Below are 24,482 nucleotides of genomic sequence, written 5' to 3' on the forward strand. Positions count from 1 at the left end.
GGCCTTTCTCCAACTATGTTGTATAATTGCAGGACTACACTGGTGCAGAAAAATATTTATGAATTTTCCCATTGTAAAAACCTACTAAGCAGGGCCAGCTTTAGGAAGTGCGGGGCCCAATTCAAACATTTTTGGTGGGGCCCTGGCAGGGATGACTACAAAAAAAAAAAGCCTTTCATTTCTTCCTTGTATTATTTACTTTCCATAACTATATAAATAATAAAATTATATATTATGTACATTGATTCATATATGCTGTTGATTGGTTATTAATGAACGCCGTTTCACATGTGTGGGTCACCGCCAATCCCTGGGGGTGTGCACATGTGTGGGTCCCAGCTGCTCCCTGCCCCCCGCATTGAAGCAGGTGTGCAGGGTTACTGCCCTGGGAACTGCAGGGCAGCAGTGGACATGGGGCTGGCTGGAGGTAGGGTCTGGCTGCAGGCAAGGCAAGGGGTGCGGGGCTGGCTGGAGACAGGGGTGTGTGGGGTGGGCTGGAGACAGGGGTGTGTGGGGTGGGCTGGCTGGCTTCAGGCAGGGCCACGGGGGAATGCAGCAGGGGTTGGCAGGACTGGAGACAGAGGAGTGTGGGACTGGCTGGCTTCAGGCAGGGGGGTGCAGCAGGGGTTGGCTGGAGACAGAGCAGGGGATGCAGGGCTGGGTGCGGGCAGGGGTGTGTGTAGGGCTGGCTGGCTTTGGGCAGGGCCACAGGGGTGTGTGGCAGGGGTTGGCTGGAGACAGGGCAGGGGGTTTGGCAGGGGCTGTCTGTGGGCACGGGGTGCAGAGCTGGCTGCAGGCAGGGAGGGCACGGCAAGGCAAGGGATGCAGCAGAGGCAGCTGGAGACCTGGCCCTTTAAATAGCCCCCAAGACCCCCGCTACCCCAGGGCTCTGGGGGCTATTTAAAGGGCCCTGGGCTCCCCTGCTTCTACCCTGCCCCGGACCTTTTAAATAGCCGCGGGAGCCCTGAGGAATGCATGGGGGCAGTGGGGCTCCGGAGGCTATTTAAAGGACCGGGGTGGCAGAGGCAGCTGGAGCCCCAGCCTTTTAAATAGTCCCTGGAACCCCCTGCTACTCCAGGGCGCCAACTGGGAGAGCGGGGCTGTAGGGTTAGGCTTGCCGCACTCCGGCCGGAGTTCCAGCTGTGAGAGCGGGGCCGCGGGGCTTGCCGCGCTCCGGCCGGAGCTCCAGCTGTGAGAGCAGGGCCGCGGGGCTTGCCACGCTCCGGCTGGAGCTCCAGCTGTGAGAGCAGGGCCGCGGGGCTTGCCGCGCTCCGGCCAGAGCTCCAGCTGTGAGAGCGGGGCCGCGGGGCTTGCTGCGCTCCGGCTGGAGCTCCAGCTGTGAGAGCGGGGCCGCGGGGCTTGCCGCGCTCCGGCCGGAGCTCCAGCTGTGAGAGCAGGGCCGCGGGGCTTGCCACGCTCCGGCTGGAGCTCCAGCTGTGAGAGCAGGGCCGCGGGGCTTGCCGCGCTCCGGCCAGAGCTCCAGCTGTGAGAGCGGGGCCGCGGGGCTTGCTGCGCTCCGGCCGGAGCTCCAGCCGGGGCCGCGGGGCTATGGGGCAGCCGCGCTCCCGCCTGCGCTTTGGTCAGGGGAGCGGGGCCACGGAAGACCCCGGAGCAGACAGACGGGGGTAAGTAAAAAAAATAAATTAAAAAGGTGCCAAAAGTGCGGGGCCCTCTTAGGCGCGGGGCTCGATTCCCAGGAATCGGGCGAATCGGCCTAAAGCCGGCCCTGCTACTAAGTTAATATAGTGAACCAAATTCTGCCTTCAATTATACCAGTTAAATTTGGAGTAACTCCATGGACTTCAGTTTGGGCCAATATTTTATTTAAAACAGACCTCCAGTGCATCACTGTATACTAACTAAATCACTATTAATTTACTAGATCAGTGTTTCTCATCCTTTTCAATTTGGCAACCCCTTATTCAAAGTAAAACTTCTTCAAAATTACATTTGCGATAAAAGTGAGAGTAAAGTATCAATGATAACCCTATATAATTTATTAGTGTGTATGTGTGTGTATTTTGAAAGGCTGACACACAATACCTGACCTTGAAGGGTAAGGCTGTGTGGGGAATGGGGGGAGTGAGATTTCCAGTTTAGATTGTAATAAAACCGTCAAGGCTTCATGACATACCTGTTCTTTGTACAGTTGTGAGGCAGGAGGTGAAAAGTGGTTTTCTTTATGATAACAGAGACTGTGGGCAAGATTTTGATCTCACACCTGTTACATTTCCAGTGGACATGGGGCTGGCTGCAGGCAGGGCAAGGGGTGCAGCAATGGCTGGAGACAGGGGTGTGTGGGGTGGGGTGGGGTGGGGTGGGGTGGGGTGGGCTGTCTGGCTTCAAGCAGGGCCATAGGGGGGTGTGGCATAGATTGGCAGTGCTGAAGACAGAGGAGTGCAGGAATGGCTGGCTTCAGGCAGGGGGGGTGCAGCAGGGGTTGGCTGGAGACAGGGCACGGGGTGCAGGTACAGGGGGTACAGACCACCCGGTATGGTAAGTGCTCCCTCCTCCTCCTCCCTCCCACACCAGAGGAGCAGCAGCCACCTGGGGCTCCCCTGCTTCCACAGCCCTGGCCATGTACACAGCTGCCGGAGCCCTGGGGAAGCGGCAGGGCTCCAGTGGCTATTTAAAGGGCTGGGGCGATAGAAGCAACGGGAGCCACAGACTTTTTAAGTAGCCCACAGATCCCAACAGCCCTACCCCATGGCTCCAGGAGTGTGGCAGTGGTGGCAATTTAAAGGGCCCCCAGGCCCTTTAAATTGTCCCCTGGAGAAGCCGGGCCACCCCGGTACAGTGCACTGACTCTTGCCAATACACCGAACCGGGGCTTGGGCGCGGGACCCTCTTAGGGGCAGGGCCCGATTCAGGGGAATTGGTTGAATTATCCTAAAGCCGGCCATGCCAGTATATCCAGGACATTAGTAGCACACTTTTCCCCCACCAATACCTAGTAGTTGCACTGTCATCTCCCATAGCTACTTAGGTTGCAGCTTTATTGTTAAACCTAAATTGGGAAGAAAGACGACTGATTCAGAACTTCTTGAATGGTTACTTTATCGCTAAAGGGTGTAGTGGGGTGTAGACTTGGAGAGAGGAAGGTTTCTATGATGTAGGCAAGATCAAGTATTTTATCCAAAACCAGAATACGAATGGTGCTGGTCTTCTTGGTGTCTGACCTTGAGCTATTGTCAAAAGTTTGAGGGTGACTCGTCTCCTTCCTCATATTTTGGTTGAAGATTCCATTGATAAAGGGATTGGCCTCAAATATCTGGTTGTAGGACTCTGCCACGGTGTAGTTTTCATCGTGGGTTGCCTGGTCCTAATTATAGTAAAGCATGTACTTTTGTCTTTGTAATTATCTGTTATAACAATGTGGAACTAGCTGTTTTACGGGATATCTCGATTTCATTCCTGTAGTCACATAACTGGTGATAGGAAAGCAGGGAGAGAGAGAGGTGTGTGCTCTGCAAGGCTGCTGGCCACGGGGCCATTGGGTGTGGGTGGGCTGGGTAGGATCGCGGGAGTCACGTCTCAGGGATCTGCCCCACTACCCAGCACTGCTCCAGCTCTGAGCTTTCCCCACTGCCTGGGACCTGTGGGGCCCCACCTGCCTCCCTGGGGGAAGAGCCACCTGGGACTGGTGCAGAGGCTGGGCCAGTCTCAGCCACTCACAGGGAACAGTCGGGGAGGGGGGAGGCTCAGCTGGGTCCTGAGAGAGCCTGGCCCGGGTAGGCTCTGCTCCTGCTCCAGCCTGGCTGCTTCCACCATTCCCAAGAGGCCAGAGTTATCCTGCCCCAGGACCAGTTCTGGCTGCGCTGCCATCTCAGCCTCGCAGCCACAGTCACCTCCCATCAGGGCCGGCTACTGTGGCTGGGGGTTAGGGTGTGGGAGAGTAGGTCTCTAGGGGGTCTGGGTAGGTGCTGGGCACTGGGGGGGGGGAGATCTATGTGTTGGGGGGCTGTCAGTGGGGGAGATCTGTGTGTGTGTGGGCGCTGGGAAGTGTGGGGGGGTCTGTGCAGGTCACTGCAGTTGTGGTGGTGGGGGGTACTGGACAGTGAGGGGATCTGTACGGGGCTCTGGGTGGGAAGGTGTGGGGCACTGTGCAGTTGTGGGAGGGCTGTGGGGGGTCTTCAGCTGGGGGGCTGTAGAAGAGCAGGGAGCTGCGGAAGAAATTGTTACGGCTCAGCTAGGCATTGTTTATGTTCGCTTTCTCAGCTCCGGTTACTATCGGTCATTATGTATTAGTTTTAGCCAAGCATAACCGGTTTAGACCGCTATGTGGAAAGTCCTTGGTGGTGGGCCATGGGAAACAGGTGTGCGGGGTGGATAGTTATGTTTTATTATGTCTATGCTGCTTTGTTGCTAGTGAGATAAATAAAAGCTTGCTTTTATTAGTTTTTGGACTCTGCAGGGGTGGAGTGACAGTTTTCACGGCCCCTGCCGCCCCTCCTTCTTGGTACTTTGGGTGAGGGGGGTATGGGACTTTGTGGCGGGGGAGGGCAGTTAGACATAGACTGCAGTGGGGCTCTGTCCTCCTGCCTCCGGACCTCCACAAGGTGCCGGAGCGTGTCCGTCTGCTCCCTCATTAGTCCAAGCAGCGTTTGAGTTGCCTGCTGGTCTTCCTGCCGCCACCTCTCCTCCCGTTCGCTGTGTGAGCGCTGGTACTGCAACATGTTCTCCCTCCACTGGGTCTGCTGGGCCGCCTCGGCTCGGGAGCAGCCCATAAGTTCCGAGAACATCTCGTCCCGTGTCCTTTTCTTTCGCCGCCTAATCTGTGCCAGCCTCTGTGAGGGGGATGCCGGGGTAGGTCGGGAGACAGTCACAGCTGTGTGATGGGAAAAAGGGAGTGAATTCCTTACAAAGATACATTTTTGCGAACAATGAACATAGTCTAGTCTGTCTCTGCGAACAAGACCATGCACAGCACCTATCTCATGCGCACTCAGGACAAGTTTGAATTTTCGGCCTTCGCATTCTGTAGGAATGTTACACTTCTCAAGCACTAAGGAGGTTGGAAAACCGCCCCCGGATTTAGAGCAGCTGAAGTGGTTCCCACACTCGATCAGGAGACACATAGATTAAGCGCCGACCAGGTGCATACCACTGGAGTATGCAGTGCATAAGGCACCAATCAGGGGAGAGGGCGAAGTAGTTGGATTATGTTAGCACATGCGCATAATAGAATGATTTATGTAACCATTATAATAAAAGATGTGGAAAACCCCCGCTTGGGGCGCGCTCCACGGGAACAGACTGACGGACTTGGCTTCATTCATTGCTACATCTGGTGACCCCGACGTGATTCCCCCTGCTCACCGGCTGGAATAGCCTTCGATCCATCGACCCTCGCTGAATAGCCCCGTTTCGTGAGTATGGGGGGGAAATTGTCAGCTCAGCAGAAGGTTCATGCGAAAGAGCTGCAGGATATCATACAACAGACTGGCAGGCCAGTTTCCCTGGGTCAGTTAGAAAAGCTACTAATTGAAATCAATTGCCAATGTCCTTGGTACCCGGATCACGGGTCACTGTCAGTAGATGATTGGATAAAGATAGGGGCGACACTGCACGCGGAGCCTAGAGCCGCGGTGCAGTGGCTCCTGCTTTGGCAGCGATGTACAGAGGCTCTGGAAACAATCAGGGTTGGAGCGTCATCCAGGGCTATCCTTCTCGCCCCCGCGCCTTCGGCCCCCCCTCCTTACCCTCGGATCTTGCCCCCTAAGCCGCCTGAGGCGGTACCCGAATGCCATGATGCATGTCCGGGTACGGATGGCTTTTCACAGCCGACTTCCCGGCTGTCCCCTTTTCAGGCAATGATACAGAGGGAGGAGGGAGAATTGAAAGGCGAGCAGATAGGAGAGTTATTGGCTGCGTTCCCAGTGACACATCGCCCAGGCAACGCAGCGGGGGAAGCTGAAGGGGAGATCACAGCCCTCCCCTATTCTGTTCTCCGAGAGGCGAGACGAGCGGTTACTGATTCTGGATTGGAATCCACCTTTACCCGAGGCATGTTAGAAGGGATTGCAAATGGGTATAGCATGCTCCCCCAAGATTGGAAGGATCCTTGTAGGATGCTTTTAAGCCCCGCGCAGTATGTTATTTGGGATAGTGAATTTCAACAGGAAGCATTACAACAGAGGCAGGCATTGGTGGGGGCCTATACTCCCGAGCAATTGTATGGAGCAGGACAGTTCGCCGCTATACGAGAGCAGGCAGATAATCCTGATGCCCAGTGGGAATTAATGAGGAAACTCGCTTATCGGTATCCCCCTTGAGGGACTGGTAGATACTGGAGCTGACATTACAGTCATCTCCGCTCGGCAGTAGCCGTCCACCTGGGACAAATCCTAAGTGCCAGCCATTTGGGGAGTGGGCGGATTGCAGGCTGCTCAACAAAGCACCCGATGGATTGCTATAACTCTGCGAGAAGGGGGAAAGGAGATTCTCCTTAAGCCCTATATCATGGGTATTGCTGTATCCCTATGGGGAAGAGACTTGTTAAGCAAATTTGGATTGCATCTTACCATTTATGATTGAGGCCAGTGCTGTTAGTGCCTGGCCAAGTTTTGCCGCTTTTGCTTGGGTGTAGTTAGGCCCCCCTTTCTTTTGGTTGTTCGCCAAGTTTTAGTAGCTAGTGGTGTTTTTGACTGAGGCCAGTGTTTTATTTTCAGCCTTTTTTAGTTAATTTATTTTGTTCACATTTTACCATTCATGACTGAGTTTACTGCCCTTTCCCTTGTGTGGCTAACCAGTACCCCTGTGTGGGTGGAACAGTGGCCACTGCCACAGGAGAAGCTTTTTGCATTGTATCACTTATGTGAGGAACAATACCAGGCGCGCCATGTGGAAAAATCCACTAGCCCCTGGAATTCGCCAGACTTTGTTATCAAGTAAAAATTTGGTAAATGGCGAATGCTCCATGATTTTAGAGCGATTAACGCCTGCATTTAACCCATGGGACCCCTGCAGTGTGGAACCCCAAATCCCAATTTTATCCCATATGATTATTGGCTTAGGATAATAGATTTTAAAGATTGTTTTTTTATAATCCCTTTTTGTTTTAAAGATAGGGAGCTTATTTTCCCCGGGGAGGTGGTGGTGGTTTTTAGTTAATTTTTTGGACCCCTGCCCCCGGGCACGATGGGGCTAATCCTCCCTCGTTCCCATGCCGGGAAATATGGCATTTAGATAGTCCCCGGGGTAATAGATAGTGATTATATGGGAAGTATTTATGTTTAAAATAGGGCTCTTATGCCAAAACAGTTGCACCAAGGGGACTCCTGGGCCCAGATGGTGATCCTTCCCTTTTTGACTAACACATTCAGTTAGTGCCTGGCCAAGTTTTGCAGCTCTCATAGTTTTTGGGCCCAGCCAAGCCCCCCTTTCTCTTGGCTGTCCACCAAGTTTCAGTTGCAAGCGGTGTCCTTGACTGGCCAGCGTTTTTTTTTTCTTTAACTTTTTCAGTTAACTCATTCTGTTCTTTTCGGATCCCATTGATAGTCGTGCATTTTTTTATTAAAACGCTAAATTTTTAGTGAAGCATTTTAAGATCCCCCTAATCCAAGCCCAACATATTGTTTGAACCTGTAATTATTGTGCAAGTCTTCATCATTACCCCGAACTGGGTGTTAATCCCCGCGGTCTTCAATTCAAATAAATTTGGCAAATGGATGTTACGCTTTATCCCCCTTTTTTTTTCCTGGAAATATTTACATGTTACCATTGATACCTACTCTCATTATATTTGGGCCACCCCCCAACGGGGCGAACAGGCCAAACATGTGATTAATCATGTTCTTTCTGCGGTGGCCGTTATGGGCCGCCCCCGACAGATAAACACCGATAATGGCCCCGCCTACATTTCTCACAGATTTGCTGATTTTTGCACGCAGTGGCAAATTAATCACGTTTTTGGCTTTCCGTATAATTCCACAGGTCAAGCCATTGTGGAATGCACCAATAGTACACTTAAAGAGTACCAAAAAAAGCAAAATAAAACAGTGGGGAATGATGGGCCAACCCTGGGCGCCAAGCAAAATCAATTAGCGATAGTATTGTTTACCCTAAATACTTTAAATGCCTTTCAGAATTTTACAGCCACTGAACGACATTTTAAGATGGAAACCCCGCTCCCACGCCCATCTGTCAAATATAGGCAGAGCCCAGACCCTAATTGGTATGGCCCCATTCCATTGATAACCTGGGGACGAGGGCATGCCGCTGTGCTTACTCCCACAGGTCCGTTGTGGGTCCCTGCCAAGAATGTGCGACCGTGGCACAATGACGTGGCATCAAAGCCTCAAGAACCCGATATCCAACTTCAATCTGACCCTAACCGAGACCTTTCCAGTGTGCCGAGCCACAAAGACGGCACCAAAGGTTACCTGGGGGCAGGTGAAACGACTGGCGCAGCAGGCTCAGCAAACGCTGGAGAATAACAAGGCCAAGCCTACCCCCGAGAATTTTACTGTTGCTATCTTTGCTTGTTCGATTGCTAATTCTTTTACCATATTGTTGTGTTGTTTTTGTGTGTTACAGGCTAGGGCCGAACCCGAATTGCATAGCCGCATGTGTTATAATATATGGGCTTGACTTGTGATCCTTGCCAATCAATCCTCCTTTTGTTTACAGCAGGCCCCTGAGATGCATGGCCTGTTGGGCACCTGCCTGGTCCCAGTATGTAAGGCGCCGGGCAGTGCTGCACATGCAACGGGGATGTTTAATTTTATAAATGTTACCGAGATTCAATATTCTTCAATGAGCCTATGGGGCCAGGCCACTTATGTGAAACCCGCAAGTGCCTTGTCCCTTTTTACCCCATGAGTAGCCAATCACCAATAGCTTAGTTGATTGGCATGTGCCTTAGTGAAAAATATTAATTATATGTCTGCCGCCTTGGCCTTGCTGAATTAAGTATAGGAGGAGCTTTGTAATGCCATATTAGATAATTGAGCGGCAATTGATTACCTGCTATTGCTCAGCCATGTGGGATGTGAGGAGGTATATGGCATGTGTTGTTTTAATCTGACAGACAATTCTAAACGGATTCATGCACACATAGATAACCTCCAAGAATTGGCACAACACATTCAGCAGGACAGGAACCCATCATGGTGGGATGACCTCTGGGCGTGGCTGCCATCCATGGGATGGGTCCGAATTGCTTTGCAATATGCTTTGATTGTTATCGCCTGCTTGATTGGTTTTTGTTGCTTTGCTCAGTGTATTCCTAATATAATTAGGATGTGTTTTACACCCTGTCGGCGCAAACCCCTGCCTACATTCCAAGCCGTCATGTATGCACATAGAATCATGAAACATGCGGACCAGGCACGGGTCGACAAAACAGAAAAAGAGGGGATGTAGGAATGTTACACTTCTCAAGCACTAAGGAGGTTGGAAAACCGCCCCTGGATTTAGAGCGGCTGAAGTGGTTCCCACACCCCCACACTCGATCAGGAGACACATAGATTAAGCACCGACCAGGTGCATACCACTGGAGTACGCAGTGCATAAGGCACCAATCAGGGGAGGGGGCGAAGTAGTTGGATTATGTTAGCACATGTGCATAATAGACTGATTTATGTAACCATTATAATAAAAGACGTGGAAAACCCCCGCTTGGGGCGCGCTCCACGGGAACAGACTGACGGACTTGGCTTCATTCATTGCTACAGCATTCAGTGCCTGGGGTCTTGCAGTGGAGATCAGACAAGCGGGGCAGGACAGCAGAATTCATGTAGCAGGCAGACATGGTAAGCCGTAGACTTTTGGCTGCTTAAAACTTAATTTATAGCAGTGCCCTCCTTTCACGGTCAAAGCAATGCTCCTAGCGTTGGCCAGTTCCTGCTGCCGGCAATCCGGAAAGCATGAACTCTGCCCCTGTCCCACCCCCTCGTGGCTGTCCCCAGGAAAGATCCCTGTATGCTGCTCCTCTACCGCCTCCACCACATGGCTGTAAACCGCCGGTTATAGTTATGTAAAGGAACAAGCAAGCAGTCCCAATACTAACATTCCCCTAATTCAAAGCAGGTCACCATGAGCGAGATCACCCTGCTGAGGATCAGTGAGACAGATAAAGACCGCATGCTGCGTGAAAGCCAGCAAAAACCAGGGCCCTATGCCGCCATGCTCTGCGAGGCAATGATACCAGATTACCTGCTGATAGCCTGGCGCGGAAAAGTGTGCTACCACAGAGGACGCAATAAGGCTGCTCTCCCCAGGAACCTCGTGCGGAGGCTTTTCGATTACCTCCAGGAGACCTTCGTGAAGATCTCCCAAGAGGATTTCTGTTCTATCCCCGTTCATATTGACCGTCTTTTCAGATAGTTAATATTCCTGTTCTGTTAAAAATAAAGGTTTACATGTTTAAAGCACTTACCGACTGATCCTTCTCCTGATTCAGGGTCCGGGTTAACGGCTGGGGAGGGTTGGTAGGGGATCTCCGTGAGGGTGATGAAGAGATCCTGGCTGTCTTGGAAATCAGCGTTGTAAGCGCTGTCGACTGCCTCGCCCTCCTCATCTCCTTCCTCATCTTCCCCGTCCGCGAACATCTCCGAGGAACTGTCCGTCGACACTATCCCATCCTCAGAGTCCACGGTCAGTGGTGGGGTAGTGGTGGTGGCCGCACCTAGAATGGAATGCAGTGCCTCGTAGAAGCGGCATGTCTGGGGCAGGGATCCGGAGCGTCCGTTTGCCGCTTTGGTCTTCTGGTAGCCTTGTCTCAGGTCCTTGATTTTCACGCGGCACTGCGTTGCATCCCGGCTGTATCCTCTGTCTCTCACGGCTTTGGAGATCTTCTCGTAGATCTTCGCATTCCGTTTTTTGGAGCGCAGCTCCGAAAGCACAGACTCATCGCCCCACACAGCGATCAGATCCAAGACTTCCCGGTCAGTCCATGCTGGGGCCCTCTTTCTATTCTGAGATTGCATGCACACCTCTGCTGTAGAGCTCTGCATCGCTGCCAGTGCTGCTGAGCTCGCCATGATGTCCAAACAGGAAATGAGATTCAAACTGGCCAGACAGGAAAAGGAATTCAAATTTTCCCAGGGCTTTTCCTGTGTGGCTGGTCAGAGCATCCGAGCTCGGACTGCTGTCCAGAGCGTCAACAGAGTGGTGCACTGTGGGATAGCTCCCGGAGCTATTGGCATCGAATTCCATCCACACCTACCCTAATTCGACATGGCCACGTCAAATTTAGCGCTACTCTCCTCGTCGGGGAGGAGTACAGAAATCGAACTAAAGAGACCTGTATGTCGAACTAAATAGCTTCGTTGTGTGGACGGGTGCATGGTTAATTCGATCTAATGCTGCTAAATTCGACATAACCTCCTCGTGTAGACCAGGCCCTAGAGTCATTTGTGGGAGAGAGAGAGAAAGACCATGAGCGTGAGAAGGTCTGTATAGTCATGTGGTTAGAGCACTCACCCATTTTATTATGTATTTGAGATTCTTGAAAATATAAATAAAATGGGGGGAAAAACCCTCCAAAGCCAACCAAAACTAAACCAGTTTTTCTTTTGTTAGGAACAAATTCAGAGACATTTGGAGAGTTTGAAAAAAGAGAGAGATGAGATTCTGTCGTATAAATCGAGTGGGGAAAATACAAGCCAGGAACTACTGGTAGGTGCCATTCTTACTCAGAGGCAACCGTGCACTGGGACATTATTGATACTCTGCTTAGTCTAACGGAAGAAGAACAATGAGCAACATCTTCCCTTCCATGAAAGATTATTGCTTATTTATTCTCATTGTAAAGAAAAACTGTTCTGCTTTAATCGAGTATAAACAGGAAAATGGAGCATTAAGGAAAGAGTTTTAATAATCCAAATATTTCCATTGATAATGTGAATGTAATTTGTTTAGCTAACAGTAGTTTCTCCCTTAGTCTTTCAGCTAGAGCTGGTCGAAATTTTTCAATCAAAAAAATGTCGTGTGGCAAAATGGGATTTAGTAGAAAACACTTTTTTTTCCCCTGGGAAACTGTCTTTTGCAAATAAATAAATAAATAAAAATCAGTTTTTTGACAGGAAATTTCAGAATGAACAAAATGTTTATTTTCATTTCAAATTGAAGTTTTCATTTTGGTTGTAAAAAACTGAACATTTTTTTCAAAATTTTAAATGTTTTTTTATTCCTTTGTTTCCCCATTTACTCCTTTTTGCCACTGATACAATCACATGAATAATTTCCAGGTTTTTTCTCCTAGTTTTTCCTTTTTCTTTTTGACAATTTTTCTAAAATGGGGGACTTTTGAAGAGTTCCAGACAGAGTGGAATAAAAGGAACAAATGGGGTGGTGGTGGAAATGGACGTTTATTTTATTACATTTTAGAAAAAAAGGGAAACAGAAATGTGAATTTTTTTCAAGTTATTTCATGATATTTTTCAAACAAATTACAAGTCCCATTTTGAACACTGAAAAATGGAAACAACTTCAAAATTTCAAAATTTTTTGCAAATTCCTCCCCCATTTTTTGGCTTTACTTTCAACAGACAGAACTGTTGGCATATGAGTCTGTTTGTGAACCTGAGAGAGAATTTTTGGTTTGACTTGTGATAATCTGACATCCTCACTAATGTTTGTGAAGGACAAAGACACAGTGGGAGCCTGGAAGGGGGACATGGGATAAACGCTCTGCGGCATCGGGGCCGGGGAAGAGGGGGGCGCAGGGTAAACGTCGCATTTCCTGCACTTTAGACTTTTGGTCTCCTGTTTTCTGGCTGCGTGACAAGAACCAGGGAAGGGCTAAGGGAAACCCTCGAACAATAACCACAACAGAATAGTGCGGGCAGCCGCTATAGAAATCTGCTGCCCTGGAGAAGGCTGGTCACTTAACACCTGACCAAACCCCACTGAAGTCATTGGAGAGACTCCTGTTAATTGTGGTGAGCTTTGGAACAGGCCCTAGCGATATCGCTGCTGGACGTTGCCGTGAAGAAGATTTGGGTTCTAAAGATGATGTAAGTTTCTTGCTCCTGGGGTACCAGGCGCTAGAGAGCTCCAGAAAGAGCATGACTTGGTGGGCTTCTGTCCAGTTCACATGCACATTTCTAAGTGCCCTGCAAACTCAGATCTGAACATGCAAACAGGTGTCTTGCCAGCCACCCAGTTTGTGCTCAGAATCCCTGTGTGGGTTAAAATTGGAGATTTATGATATGACCAAATGTTTGTATCCTAAACTGTGCATTCAAAACTCGTCAGAGCAATTGTTGGGGCTCTAATCTTGAAGCCAGTTTTAGAAACATGGCCCTATTCATTTAGGTGTATTTTGTGGGGAGAATCTCTTCCCCAGTTCAAGTCTAGCGCTTCCGAGTTTGGGTTCTACTGTTTGCTCCCCAGAAGTAATCCTTGTCTGTCCCATTCTGGATCCCACACCTGCTGGTTTTCTAGAGACCACTGATAACAGAATATTCTAATAATACAAGATAGATTCATATTCTAAACACCAGTTAGGGTTCTTCAAAATCCATTGGAAAATCATCTGTCTACTGAACACAGAGTTTGTTCTCCATAAAATGTCAGAAGTTAAATTCTACAGGGTTGCAATGACATGCTCCCATGTGCATACACAAGGCTATAAAATGTCCCATAACTCACTCCATGGTCCTGTCCTTGACCCATGATTTCTCTTTCTCTCTCTTCATTTCAGAAACAGCTCGAAACTGGGAGTCAAAAGATAGTGGCTGAATTTCAGCAACTGCACCAGTTTTTGGAGGAACAAGAGCGACTCCTGCTGGCCCAGCTGGAAGAGCTGAATAAGGAAATTGAAAAGAGGAGGGATGAGTATGTTGCCAAACTATCTGAGGAACTATCCTCTTTCAGTTCCCTGATCAGTGAGATGGAGCAGAAGTGCCAGCTGCCAGCAAGTGAATTCCTGCAGGTGAGATGGTGTTAGAAACACCCCAGAACCTTTCTCAGGGCAAGAAAGTCTCCTGACCCTTCACTTTTTTGCAGTGTAGGAGTGTATGACGTTCCCCTGGTGTTATCTGGACCAGTGATCTGCTAGGTCACTCCAGTCCTCGACTCTGGGAGCGAGCCTTGCCCTGCTCCACTGTGAGAACCCCCACTCCAGGGCTGTTCACGCACAGCCGCTGGCATGTAAACTGCTCCCAGCTATGTGAGGGAGCACTTTTGGCCAGCCACTGCTTGGACTGTGCAACCGAATGACACTAGCCAATATCTCTGGTCCCAGACACAACCCTAGGAACTCATTGCCACTGGATGTTGTTGAGACCAAGCATTTAGCAAAACTCAAAAAGTGAGAGGATATTTCTGTGGATAACACAATATCCAGAGTGATATTAAACCTCATGCTTCATTGCTTCAGCCAGTTGCTTAGAGAGAAGGATGAGAATGTGGGGGCAGATTCTTACACCTTCCTCTGAAGCATCTGGCACTGTCCACCTTTGGAGACTGAATAGTGATTAGCTGGACGTCCGGTCTGAGCCAGTCTGGCATTTTCTGTGTTCCAAACGCTAACGCCAAAAGATTAAAGATGGAACCAGTCTTTAATTATGGAAATAGCTAAGATTGAGCCTAAGATTCCATTTAAAGCCTGATTTTGCCACTTTTCCTACATATCACAAAAAGGGAAAATATTGGCCTTAAAACTGATACATGGGGTCTGAGGCTGTGGTGATTTTCTCTGCCAGAACTGAAGTTAGACAGGGAAGCTGTTCGTTACTTATGGTAGCCTGAACGTGTAAGTAGTCGTTAGAATTCCAAAAGCCTTCTAATAACTTTATTTTTCAAAAAAAGGCTCTAACTAGCAAAAAAAGAAAAAAACAGGTGAGAAATAAAACGTACCATCTTGGACGTCTCTAGCTGATATCTAGGGTCAGATTCTCTGTTGCGACCAGTATCTGCTGTGGGCAGCATCTTCACTCCTCAGATGTCCTGCATTGAACCTGGGGTGTAGGATGGTGATTGGCCCTGTGTTACTCTGCACCCCACACCCACTGCTCTCACCCAGCCCCACCTTCCTGTGGATGTCAAGAAGCCCACAGGACAGGCCCTCAGAGTGTTTGTGGGCGAGTGGGGAGAGAGTTTACAGCACGGGGGGCAGCACAGCATGGGGGCATCCCTCCCTCTGGCCTCCTGGAGTCTGCAGGAGCGGATCTTCCCCACACCTGTGAGTGTTAGGAGGATCCTTGTTCAGCACATCGCAAGACTGAGCCCTTTATTCCATGTGCCGGGTGGCTATCCACATGTCATTACACAAAGAGCCTGTGTGCCTCCTAGTACAAACTTCCTGGGCCCAGCTCCGAGCAAAGGCAACAAGTGGAATGTTTTTATTTGTTATTTATTAACACAAACAATTTGTCTTTGAACCTCAAACTGTGAAGACCAAGTGAGTCCCCTCCAGAGCAGGAGGGATCCTTAGTGTGAGAGCTGGGACTGAATTTCCTTTTCTCTCTCCCCTCTAGGACATCAAAGGCACCTTGAGCAGGTAGGTGGCTCCTTCTCACTCTCCCTTTCACTTCCCAGGGCAGGGAAGGGATTTTGGACATGAGACCTGGCTCCCCACGGCCCAGCAGTGCAGAGTGTGGGGCTCGTTCCCAATCTCCCGCCGTTACATCTAATCTCGGGGCTGTTGTCATTGTGACCAGACTCCAGAATAGAGCAGCCTGAGAAAAGAGTGATTGACCTACAGACAGGGGTGTTACTTGTAGTGTGGCTGGTGGAACGGAGACTTCAGGGGACTGGGGATGGAGAAAGAGTTTTTCATTGTGGGATGCTGTCCCAGGTTGCTGTATTCACCGCAGGTGCTGCCCCCTCCTGGCTGCTCTGGGGATTAGCTCTTCCAGGGCCAACCCCTCCCCTTGCGTCTCTCCCCGCGTTGTCTCTCTCTCACGCTGCAGCCTCATCTCTCCCCCCAGGAGCTGCAGCTTCCTCTGCGTGACTCAGCCCCCAGCCAGGTCACTGAATGGTTCCCCTGCTGGGGGGCAGAGTCTCGCTGGCCCCACTGCCCAGGCAATGCCGCTCCAGCCGGGGCTGGGTGGGGAACTCGAGCCCCCCACTGCTCCAGGGTCCAGCCCAGGGACCCTGCCACATGCAGGCAACGTCTGCTCCCTCCCTGGGCTGCTCCCCGCTCCCCTCCCACAGGCCTTCGTCTCCCCCCTGCTCTCTGACGGGGGTTAGACCAGGTGACCCTGGCAGCCCCCTCTGGCCCTGTGAGTCTAACACTCCCTCCCCCAGGGCCCGGCTCCCAGCAGGCTGTTCTCTGCCTGGGTCCCTCCTGCCCTTTCGAGTGCACAGGGGGGCTGCAGACTCCTCCCTGCAGCCATTTCTGCTGCCACCTTCCTGGATTTGCACAAGCCCAGCCCCCACCTGCTCAGCTGAGGTTCCTCGTCCAACCAGGGGTTACTGCTCTGGCCTGAACCCCCCATGTGTGGCCTGTCTCCCCAATTGCCTCGTTCTCTGCTTCCTTCACCCTTTCCGGGGGCTGATGTGGGGTGAACACCCAGCACAGGTGTACTAACAGGAGTGTCAGTGTAAGACACAGGAGGACGTTGTTCCCCCCTTCTTGCCACGGGGAGGCCTCAGCTGGAATCCTGTGTCCAGTTCTGGGCACCGCACTGTGAGAAGGATGTGGACATATTGGGGAGAGTTCAGAGAGCAACAGAAGTGATCCGAGGTTTAGACTGGACGAGCCGTGAGGAAGGTAGAATTAAATGGGTGTGTTCAGTCTAGAGAAGAGAAGACTGAGGCAGGGCCTGATAACAGTCTTCAGATCTGCCTGAGGCTGTTCTGCAGAGAGCGGTGACCAGTTGTTCTTCACGTCCCCTGAGGCAGAACAAGGAGGAATCGGTTTAATTTGCCACAAGGGAGATTTACATCAGTGCGACGGGTTCCCAGGGTGCAGCCTGGACTGTGGCACTGCTGAGCCCTCCAGATCCCCAACCTGGGCTGCCTCTCGCCCCGTGATGCTGATGTCGAGCTACAAGCCTGACAGGCCCTGCGCTGACACAGACACCTGTGGGCAGGGACCCGCCCGGCCGTGTTACATGGCTCATCTCCCAGCCATTGTCGAACCAGCAATAGAAGGTGCGAGCCAGTTCCCCCCAGTTCCAGCCCCGCCCCCCAGAACTGCACCGACTCCCAGTGCTCCCGGCTCCCTGGGCAGTGCCGGTTCATTCAGTCGTTTGCCGTCCCCCAGTGCGGGGGGGACACACACTGGCCTTTGTAAGCTGAGAACCCCGGAGCTAGTGGACTGACCATTGTATGTATCCAAAGAGCTAGATAAGAACATAAATTATCTTTGAAATGGGACAGTGGGTCTCACTCCAGGTCCTGGTGCCATGGGCATCTACATCACCCAGAGGATTGTCCCTAATTATCTCCCTTCAGTGGGGTACGGGATACGTCAGGGGATCCTGCTTCCCACCCTCACAATATCAGCGGGGGAGCCGTGTTAGTCTGGATCTGTAAAAGCAGCAGAGAGTCCTGTGGCACCTTGTAGACTAACAGATGTATTGGAGCAGGACGAAGTGGGGATTCACCCACGAAAGCTCATGCTCCAATACGTCTGTTAGTCTATCAGGTGCCACAGGACTCTTTGCTCCACTCACAATACAAGACCGAGGGGACGTTCAGTGCAGCTGAAAGGCAACTAGTGTAAAGCTGGGGGGGGGGAGCGGTGGAAGCTGATCTGTGGGGCTTCTGCTGGGTGCTGAGCACCCACTATTTTTGTTCCACGGGTGCTCCAGCCCCGGAGCCCCCACAGAGTCGGTGCTGATGTGTGTCAGGTCCTTAAACTTCACCCAGTTATTCCTGTGTTCAGCCCAATAATTTCTATTTGACTAAATCCTGACGTGTGTTGACTAAAGCACCTTCCAGAAAGCCAGTCAGTCCTGATTTACCGACATCAACAGACAGTAACACCTGAGGCTGCTTAGAAGTGGGGGGGCAGTGGTGCCCAAACCTCGGCCCCACCCCTGCTCTGCCTCTTCCCTGAAACCCTGCCCCCTGCTCACTCCTCTCCGCCCCCTCCCGCATCACACACCTTTCAGGCAGGTACCAAGGCAGAGAGCAGAGCTCGCCCACCTTTAAAAGTGATGGGGCCACGGCCCCCCTATTCTGGTGCCCTGTCAGGAGATAGAGAATCCACCACTTCCCTGGGCAGTTTCTGCCAATGGTTAATGCACCCGCACTGCTAACAATGTCTGTCTGATTCCCATGGGCATTTCTCTGCCTTCAGCTTCCAGCCATTGGTCCTTGTTCTGCCTTTGTTTGCTAACCTGAGGAGCCCTTTAGTGCCAAGTCTGTTCTTCCCATGACAGTTGTCCCGGAGTGAGGGGGAGTCAGGGACCTGCACCCACCACTTCCTGTAATTCCCTGTGACTCTCACCCAGCCAGTAAAACAGAAGGTTTATTGGGCGACAGGAACAGAGCCCCAAACAGAGCTTGAAGGTAGAACCAGGACACCTCAGTCAAGTCCATCTGTGGGGCTGGGAGCTTAGACCCCAGTCCTGGGGCTCCCTCCGTTTCCTCAGCCTGCTCTAAACTGAACCCCGCTCCCGCCATCTCCCCCAGCCTCCCCCCAGCTCCTCCTCCAGCCTTTGGCCCGTTTCCCGGGCAGAAGGTGTCACCTGGCCCCAACCCCTTTCCTGGGCTCTCATGTTACGCGCCCAGGTATCTTCCCTCAAGGAAAGTCTCCCATCCCCAATGCAGACAGTCCCAGTAAAACTCCCCTGCAACATTCCCAGGTCTATACTCCCCAGTCCCTGCTGCGTCACATCGGTATTTGTACCCCACACTCAAGTGGCAGGGTTCTCTCAGGACAAGGCATTTTCACCAGCCCTCACATCAGATTTGTGGGTCTTCTCTGTGCTGTCTCCACTTTTTCAACGTCCATTTTAAAATGGGGACACCAGAACTGGATGCAGTTTTCCAGTATCGGTCTCACCAGAATGAAGGGGAAGCTTGTAGTGTCACAGCTGGGATTGGACCTGTTCCTGGGGCAACAGAGAATTTAACCTCCAGGGTCTGCTGAGCTACAGCCATTCACTAGAATAAAACACATGTTAGTAAAACACAAATATGAACTAACTCCACACCGAGTAACACTGGGTTGTTCTTCAGATGCGAGAGGGAGAAGTTTCAGAACCCAGTGGCCTTTTCTTCTGAACTGAAATGGAGAAACTGGGAATCTTCTCAAAGAAATGCATCTCTGGAGACCAGAATGAAGGAATTCACAGGTAATAACCAGTCACCTGTGGAATTTTCTCACCTATGTTACACTGATAACTGATAGAGCTGGGGAAATCTCTTGGGGACAATGATTGTGGATGGAGATAGTCAGCTAATCATTTGGAAGCTATGAATTCCCTACCCAGCTCTCAGTACAGCATGCACACACTGGGTTAGGGGCCTGCATTCGGACCCCCTGGGGGTTTCCTTTCCTAGCAGCTGTGAACATTAACCTGCGCTTGAGCTTCCTGCTGAATTCACTGTTTCTGGAGTATGTTTGTTTGGATTGTTTGTCTGCATGGCCTCCGGTGTCACCACAGTCCCTCGCTTGCTTTAGAGCAGGGCTGGGGAACCTTTTTTCTATCACTGGCCATTGACCCACATTAAAAATCAGTCGCTGACCACTCACCCGCAGGGGGACCAAGAGGGGGTGTGGAGGCTCGGGGCTCCCCCGCAGCAGGCCGAGCTGGCGTGCGCGGCTCCAGCCGCGCAGGGATTGCAGAGGCAGTGGCGCTGGAAGAATTTTTACAGTGGGGGTGCTGAAAGCCAGTGGTCCCCAAACATTTTACTTGGCACCCCCTACTCCTGGCTGTGCCCCCTCTCCCCAGAGCAGGGACCAAGACTGGACTGTGGCCCTGGGAGGGGAGGGGGCAGGATGGGGTAAGGGGGCTGAGGTTGGGACCACACCTGGGGACTGGGGCAGAGTCCTGGGTGCGGGGCCAGCAAATGGGACCCCCCCGCGTTCCTAGTTCCTGCAGCTCTTCACAGAGGTAGGTTCCCCACCCCTGCTTTAGAGATTCTCCACCTTTTATCCTCCTGAGCTGGAGAGAATGAGACCCCCAGGGCTGCCAGGAAGGATGAGCCAGGTTTACTGAGTACTAATGATTGAATGCTAATCAGTGACACAGTGTCTGTGTGTTGGTCTGTCTGTGAATGATGTGTTGGTTTTAGAGGGTTTCTCTACACAGCAATTAAACTCCTGTGACTGGCCCGTGTCCGCTGACTCCGGCTCAGGAGGTTCGGGGTCGGGCTGGAGCCTGGCTCTGCGACCCTCTCCCGTCACAGGGTCCCACAGCCCAGGCCTCTGCCCAAGCCCCAGCATCTACCCCGCAATGAAACAGCCCCAGTGCCCCAGCCCTGCGAGCCCAAGTCAGCTGTCATGGGCCAGCCACAGGTGTGTAATTGCTGGTAAAACATCTCTGGGTCTGTCATGTAACCTTAGGTTATGTCCTTAGTTTTTAATGTTTGTGGTTATTTTTAGTGACGTGTGTTACGTTTTGTATTGGTCTTAATTGCACTTAACCTCCTTCACTAGAACTTCAAAAAGTTCGTTTTCTTTTCATTTTGCTTTTGTGTTAGAACTTTAACAATGTGAATATATCCCTAAACATGACAACCTGACATTTCGTCTTTCACCCATTTCTTCCTCTAGACTCACTGTCATCTAGACAGCGGTTGGACAAAGGTAAATTTCTCCTATCAAAGGGGGAGTGAAAACTTTCCTATGAATTATGGGGGCTCATTGGCAGCACCATAGTTCAGGTTTTGTGTCAATTTTGCATTTGAAAGGAGCTGAGCAACATATTCCTGGTGGCTGCCCAGATCTTTCCTAAAAACAGAACAGTTGATTCTTTTCTCTCTTAGAATTTAGAATTTGTAACTAGTGGTTGGGTTACCCAGATGGGCCGGGGTACGGGCGAGGGGGCGAGCAGTGTATCTCCGCAGAGATCTAAGAGTTTAAAAATGAGCCTTTTGGAAAGTCAGAGAGGAACATCTCACCTCGTTCTCAGAACTCTTTATGCGCATACATCACATCCCCTGGCCATATTATTAGTATTAGCAAATGCACAAGTGGGCAGATGGGGGGTGAGAACTCCTGCAGCAGGAGCCAATATCCCCTTCTCCAGGACATGCGGGAGAGTGGGCAGCACTGACTGTCACATGCGTAACCCTGGGGAGGGTCCAGGGGAGTTCAAACATCAGGAGACAGAGCTAAAACCCACAACAGAATCCTTTAAAATGTCCTGATTGCTGGGCCCTGTGATCTGCTGGGAGCCGCCTGTGCTGCCAGGGTCTCTTATCACATCTGTGGGGAGAGGTGGGGGCAGGTGGGGAAAGGTTCCAGGGCCTGACTGTCAGGCCCTTTTGTGCTGCTCTGTCAGAGCAAAGGGGCCTTGATGTGCCTGGAAACAGACCCCAGAAAATAGCCCCGGTGCCAGGGAGCCCCCTCCTCCCCCCCCTGCCCGTGTGAAGTTGGCACAGAGGCTCCACAGCAACTCTGCCCCCAGCCGTTATTGTAGCAGTGTCTGGGGCCAGGCTGGGGGCCAGGGCCGGCCCTAGGGGGGTCCGGGGTGGAAGTGACGGATTCGTCTCTTCTGGGACCGACTGCGCCAGCCAATCGCACCAGCCCGCGGGGCCCCCCAAAGCGCAGGGCCCGGCGCGGTCGCCCCAATTCGCCCTCCCCAGGGGCGGCTCTGCTGGGGGCACAGACAGGAGGCATCACACTCTGGCTGCTCTCTGCTTCACAGCCCTGAGGCCCCTGGAGCGAGGGGCCAGGCAGACTGAAGGAAGGACAAAGGTGGCTTAAAACCAGCTCCCTGTGACCCCCCTCGTCTTCCCCCCCAGCACAAGGATGGAATCACTGAGACTCAGACTCTGGGTCTGGGGCCTGGCTCAGCCGAGCGGATCCTTTCACTCTGTCCCTGAACTGGCTCTGTCAGGGTGTGAATCCCCCCGGCCCATGGCTGAGATCTCAGCGCTGCTCCCCGTGCAGAGCTGGGTAAATCCGGGAGGGGGGAGGTTGCCTGGTTCACTCCCCAGCTGGGGCAGGTTCTGTCACTGACACGATCAGACCCTGCCCCAGGGCTGAGCTCTGCCCCTCACGCTCTGATTCTCTCTCTGCAGCGAACGTGACTCTGGATCCAGACACGGCCCATCCCCGACTCATCGTGTCTGCGGATCGGAGAAGTGTAAGATGGGGAGTCCCGCGGCAGGACCTGCTCGACAACCCTGAGAGCTTTGACACTGTGTCCTGTGTGCTGGGCTGTGAGGGATTCACCTCGGGCCGACACTACTGGGAGGTGGAGGTGGAGGTGGGGAGCGGGGAGTCTGTGATGTGGGGGTGGCCAGAGAGTCTGTGAGCAGGAAGGGAGGGATCAGCCCTAACCCTGAGCAGGGGATCTGGGCTGTGATGTGCTGGGAGGATCAGTACTGGGCTCTCACGTCCTCTGGGCAGAGCATCCCCTTGTCCCCGAGCCAGGCACCCTGCAGGATCCGGGTGTATCTGGACTATGAACGGGGGCAGGTGGCGTTTTTCGATGCTGGTACCGGGGACCCGATCGTCACTTTCCCGCCGGCCTCTTTCGCCGGGGAGAGAATCCGCCCGTTCTTCCTCTGTGCTGTTGGGAGTGTGCGGCTCCTCTAGCCCCCACCCTCCTTATCTCTATGGCCTGGAGGACTCAGCCTCCCCCCTTGCACAGACAGGGCTTTAGGGGGGTGACACTCTACTCGTAGCTCTATGGCTGTGGAGGTCTGTGGGAGGCTCTAGGCTGGCTCTCTATACTCCTGGGAGACCAACTCGGGGGGTCTCCCACTGAGGAAGGAGGGAGCCCCCCTGTGGGAGAGACCCCTCAACTGGGGGGGGAACAGGGGGGCAGGCATGGCTGAAGGGGCTGGGGGTGGGGCTGGAGGGGACAGACCAGAGGGCAAACCAGGTGCCGGGCGGGAGAGGTTCCCAGGAGACCAGGGGCAGGTGTCGCAGGGGAAGCAGAGCTGGGCAGGGAGGACCCAGCTGCACAGGCAACGTCCTGCCCCTTGGCTTGGGGTGCACAGAGGCTGGGGACCCGTCGGGCCCCCCAGGGTTCCCCCAATCAGAGCCCAGGACTGGAGTCTCTGCTCCCCTCCAGCGGCTCTTCCAGCAGCGTTAGCAAGACACTGGGTGGGGGGTTCGGACTGACAAGCTCCTAAGCGCCCTCGGGGCCAGCATTTGAGTCTCGCCAACTGTTGAGAATAGGCCATGTAGCAGGGTGCTGGTGCAGAGGCACCTAATTAGCCCCTGCTCAGCCAGCCCCAATCAGGAGAACTGGATTGGGGCTGGGGAAAGGCTGGTGCCTGGCCTCTGGATCTCGCTGCACCTGTGGGCCTGCTAATAGAAGAGCTATAAAGGCTGGCTGGCAGCAAGTGCAAGGGGGGGAATGGCCAGGGAAGGGGCAGTCTCCAGGCTGAAGGGAGACTCCCTGTAAAAGAGGAGATAGGAAGACCTGGGTGTTTGTAAATAGTATCGCTGGTGGTGGGAACTGTGTGTAAATAAAAGGCACGGGTGCTGCAGCAAGAAAAGCCTCACAGTGCTTTATTGGTAGAGAGAAAGAGCTCAGCAGGGGGGCGGCCAAGGAAAGGACCCGGTTATAGGCCACTTCCACCTTAATTGAATTGGCTCGTTAGCACTGACCCCCCACTCGGTCCGGCAACTCCCCTCTGTTCACGTGCCGTGTGTTTATACCTTCCCCCTGTATGTTCCACTCCATGCAGCCGATGAAGGGGGTTTTAGCCCATGGAAGCTTCTGCCCAATAAACGTGTTGGTCTCTAAGGTGCCACAAGGACTCCGCAATGTTTTTCCTGGGACATACTAACACGGCGACCGCTCTGAAACCCTCTGAGATCTGTGGTTCCTGACACAAGGGAGGATCCGACACTGATCTGTGGGCCAGGGGGTGGGGGTGCAGGCTCTGGGAGGGAGTTTGGGGGTGGGAGGGGTATGTGGGGTGGGGGTGCAGGCTCTGGGAGGGAGTTTGGGGGTGGGAGGGAGAATGTTGGGATGGGGGAGCAGGCTCATGGAGGGAGTTTGGGGGTGGGAGGGGGCATGTGGGGGTGGGGCTGCAGGCTCTGGGAGGGAGTTTGGGGGTGGGAGGGGGCATGTGGGAGTGGGGGTGCAGGCTCTGGGAGGGAGTTTGGGGGTGGGACGGGGTATGTGGGGTGGGGGTGCAGGCTCTGGGAGGGAGTTTGGGGGTGGGAGGGGGTATGTGGGGATGGGGGTGCGGGCTCTGGGAGGGAGTTTGGGGGTGGGAGGGGGCATGTGGGATGGGGGTGCAGGCTCTGGGAGGGAGTTGGAGGGTGGCAGGTGGTATGTGGGGGTGGGGGTGCAGGCTCTGGGAGGGAGTTTGGGGGTGGGAGGGGGTATGTGGGGTGGGGGTGCAGGCTCTAGGAGGAGTTTGGGGGTGGGAGGGGTATGTGGGGTGGGGGTGCAGGCTCTGGGAGGGAGTTTGGGGGTGGGAGGGGGTATGTGGGGGTG

The 24,482-nt window shown here is 52.7% G+C and overlaps 1 protein-coding gene across 1 annotated transcript; it reads left to right on the forward strand.

The window, feature by feature from the left end:
- The first annotated feature begins 5,751 nt into the window (after window positions 1-5,751).
- Window positions 5,752-22,618, forward strand: LOC123359709 (tripartite motif-containing protein 10-like). Its single transcript, XM_045001129.1, has 6 exons — window positions 5,752-5,763; window positions 13,652-13,882; window positions 15,429-15,451; window positions 19,087-19,202; window positions 19,411-19,469; window positions 22,430-22,618. The coding sequence occupies exons 1-6, from the start codon at window positions 5,752-5,754 to the stop codon at window positions 22,616-22,618; spliced, it is 630 nt and encodes a 209-aa protein (XP_044857064.1).
- Window positions 22,619-24,482: the final 1,864 nt, after the last annotated feature.

This window comes from Mauremys mutica, unplaced genomic scaffold, assembly GCF_020497125.1.
Source record: "Mauremys mutica isolate MM-2020 ecotype Southern unplaced genomic scaffold, ASM2049712v1 Super-Scaffold_100167, whole genome shotgun sequence".
Classification (NCBI taxonomy): domain Eukaryota; kingdom Metazoa; phylum Chordata; order Testudines; family Geoemydidae; genus Mauremys; species Mauremys mutica.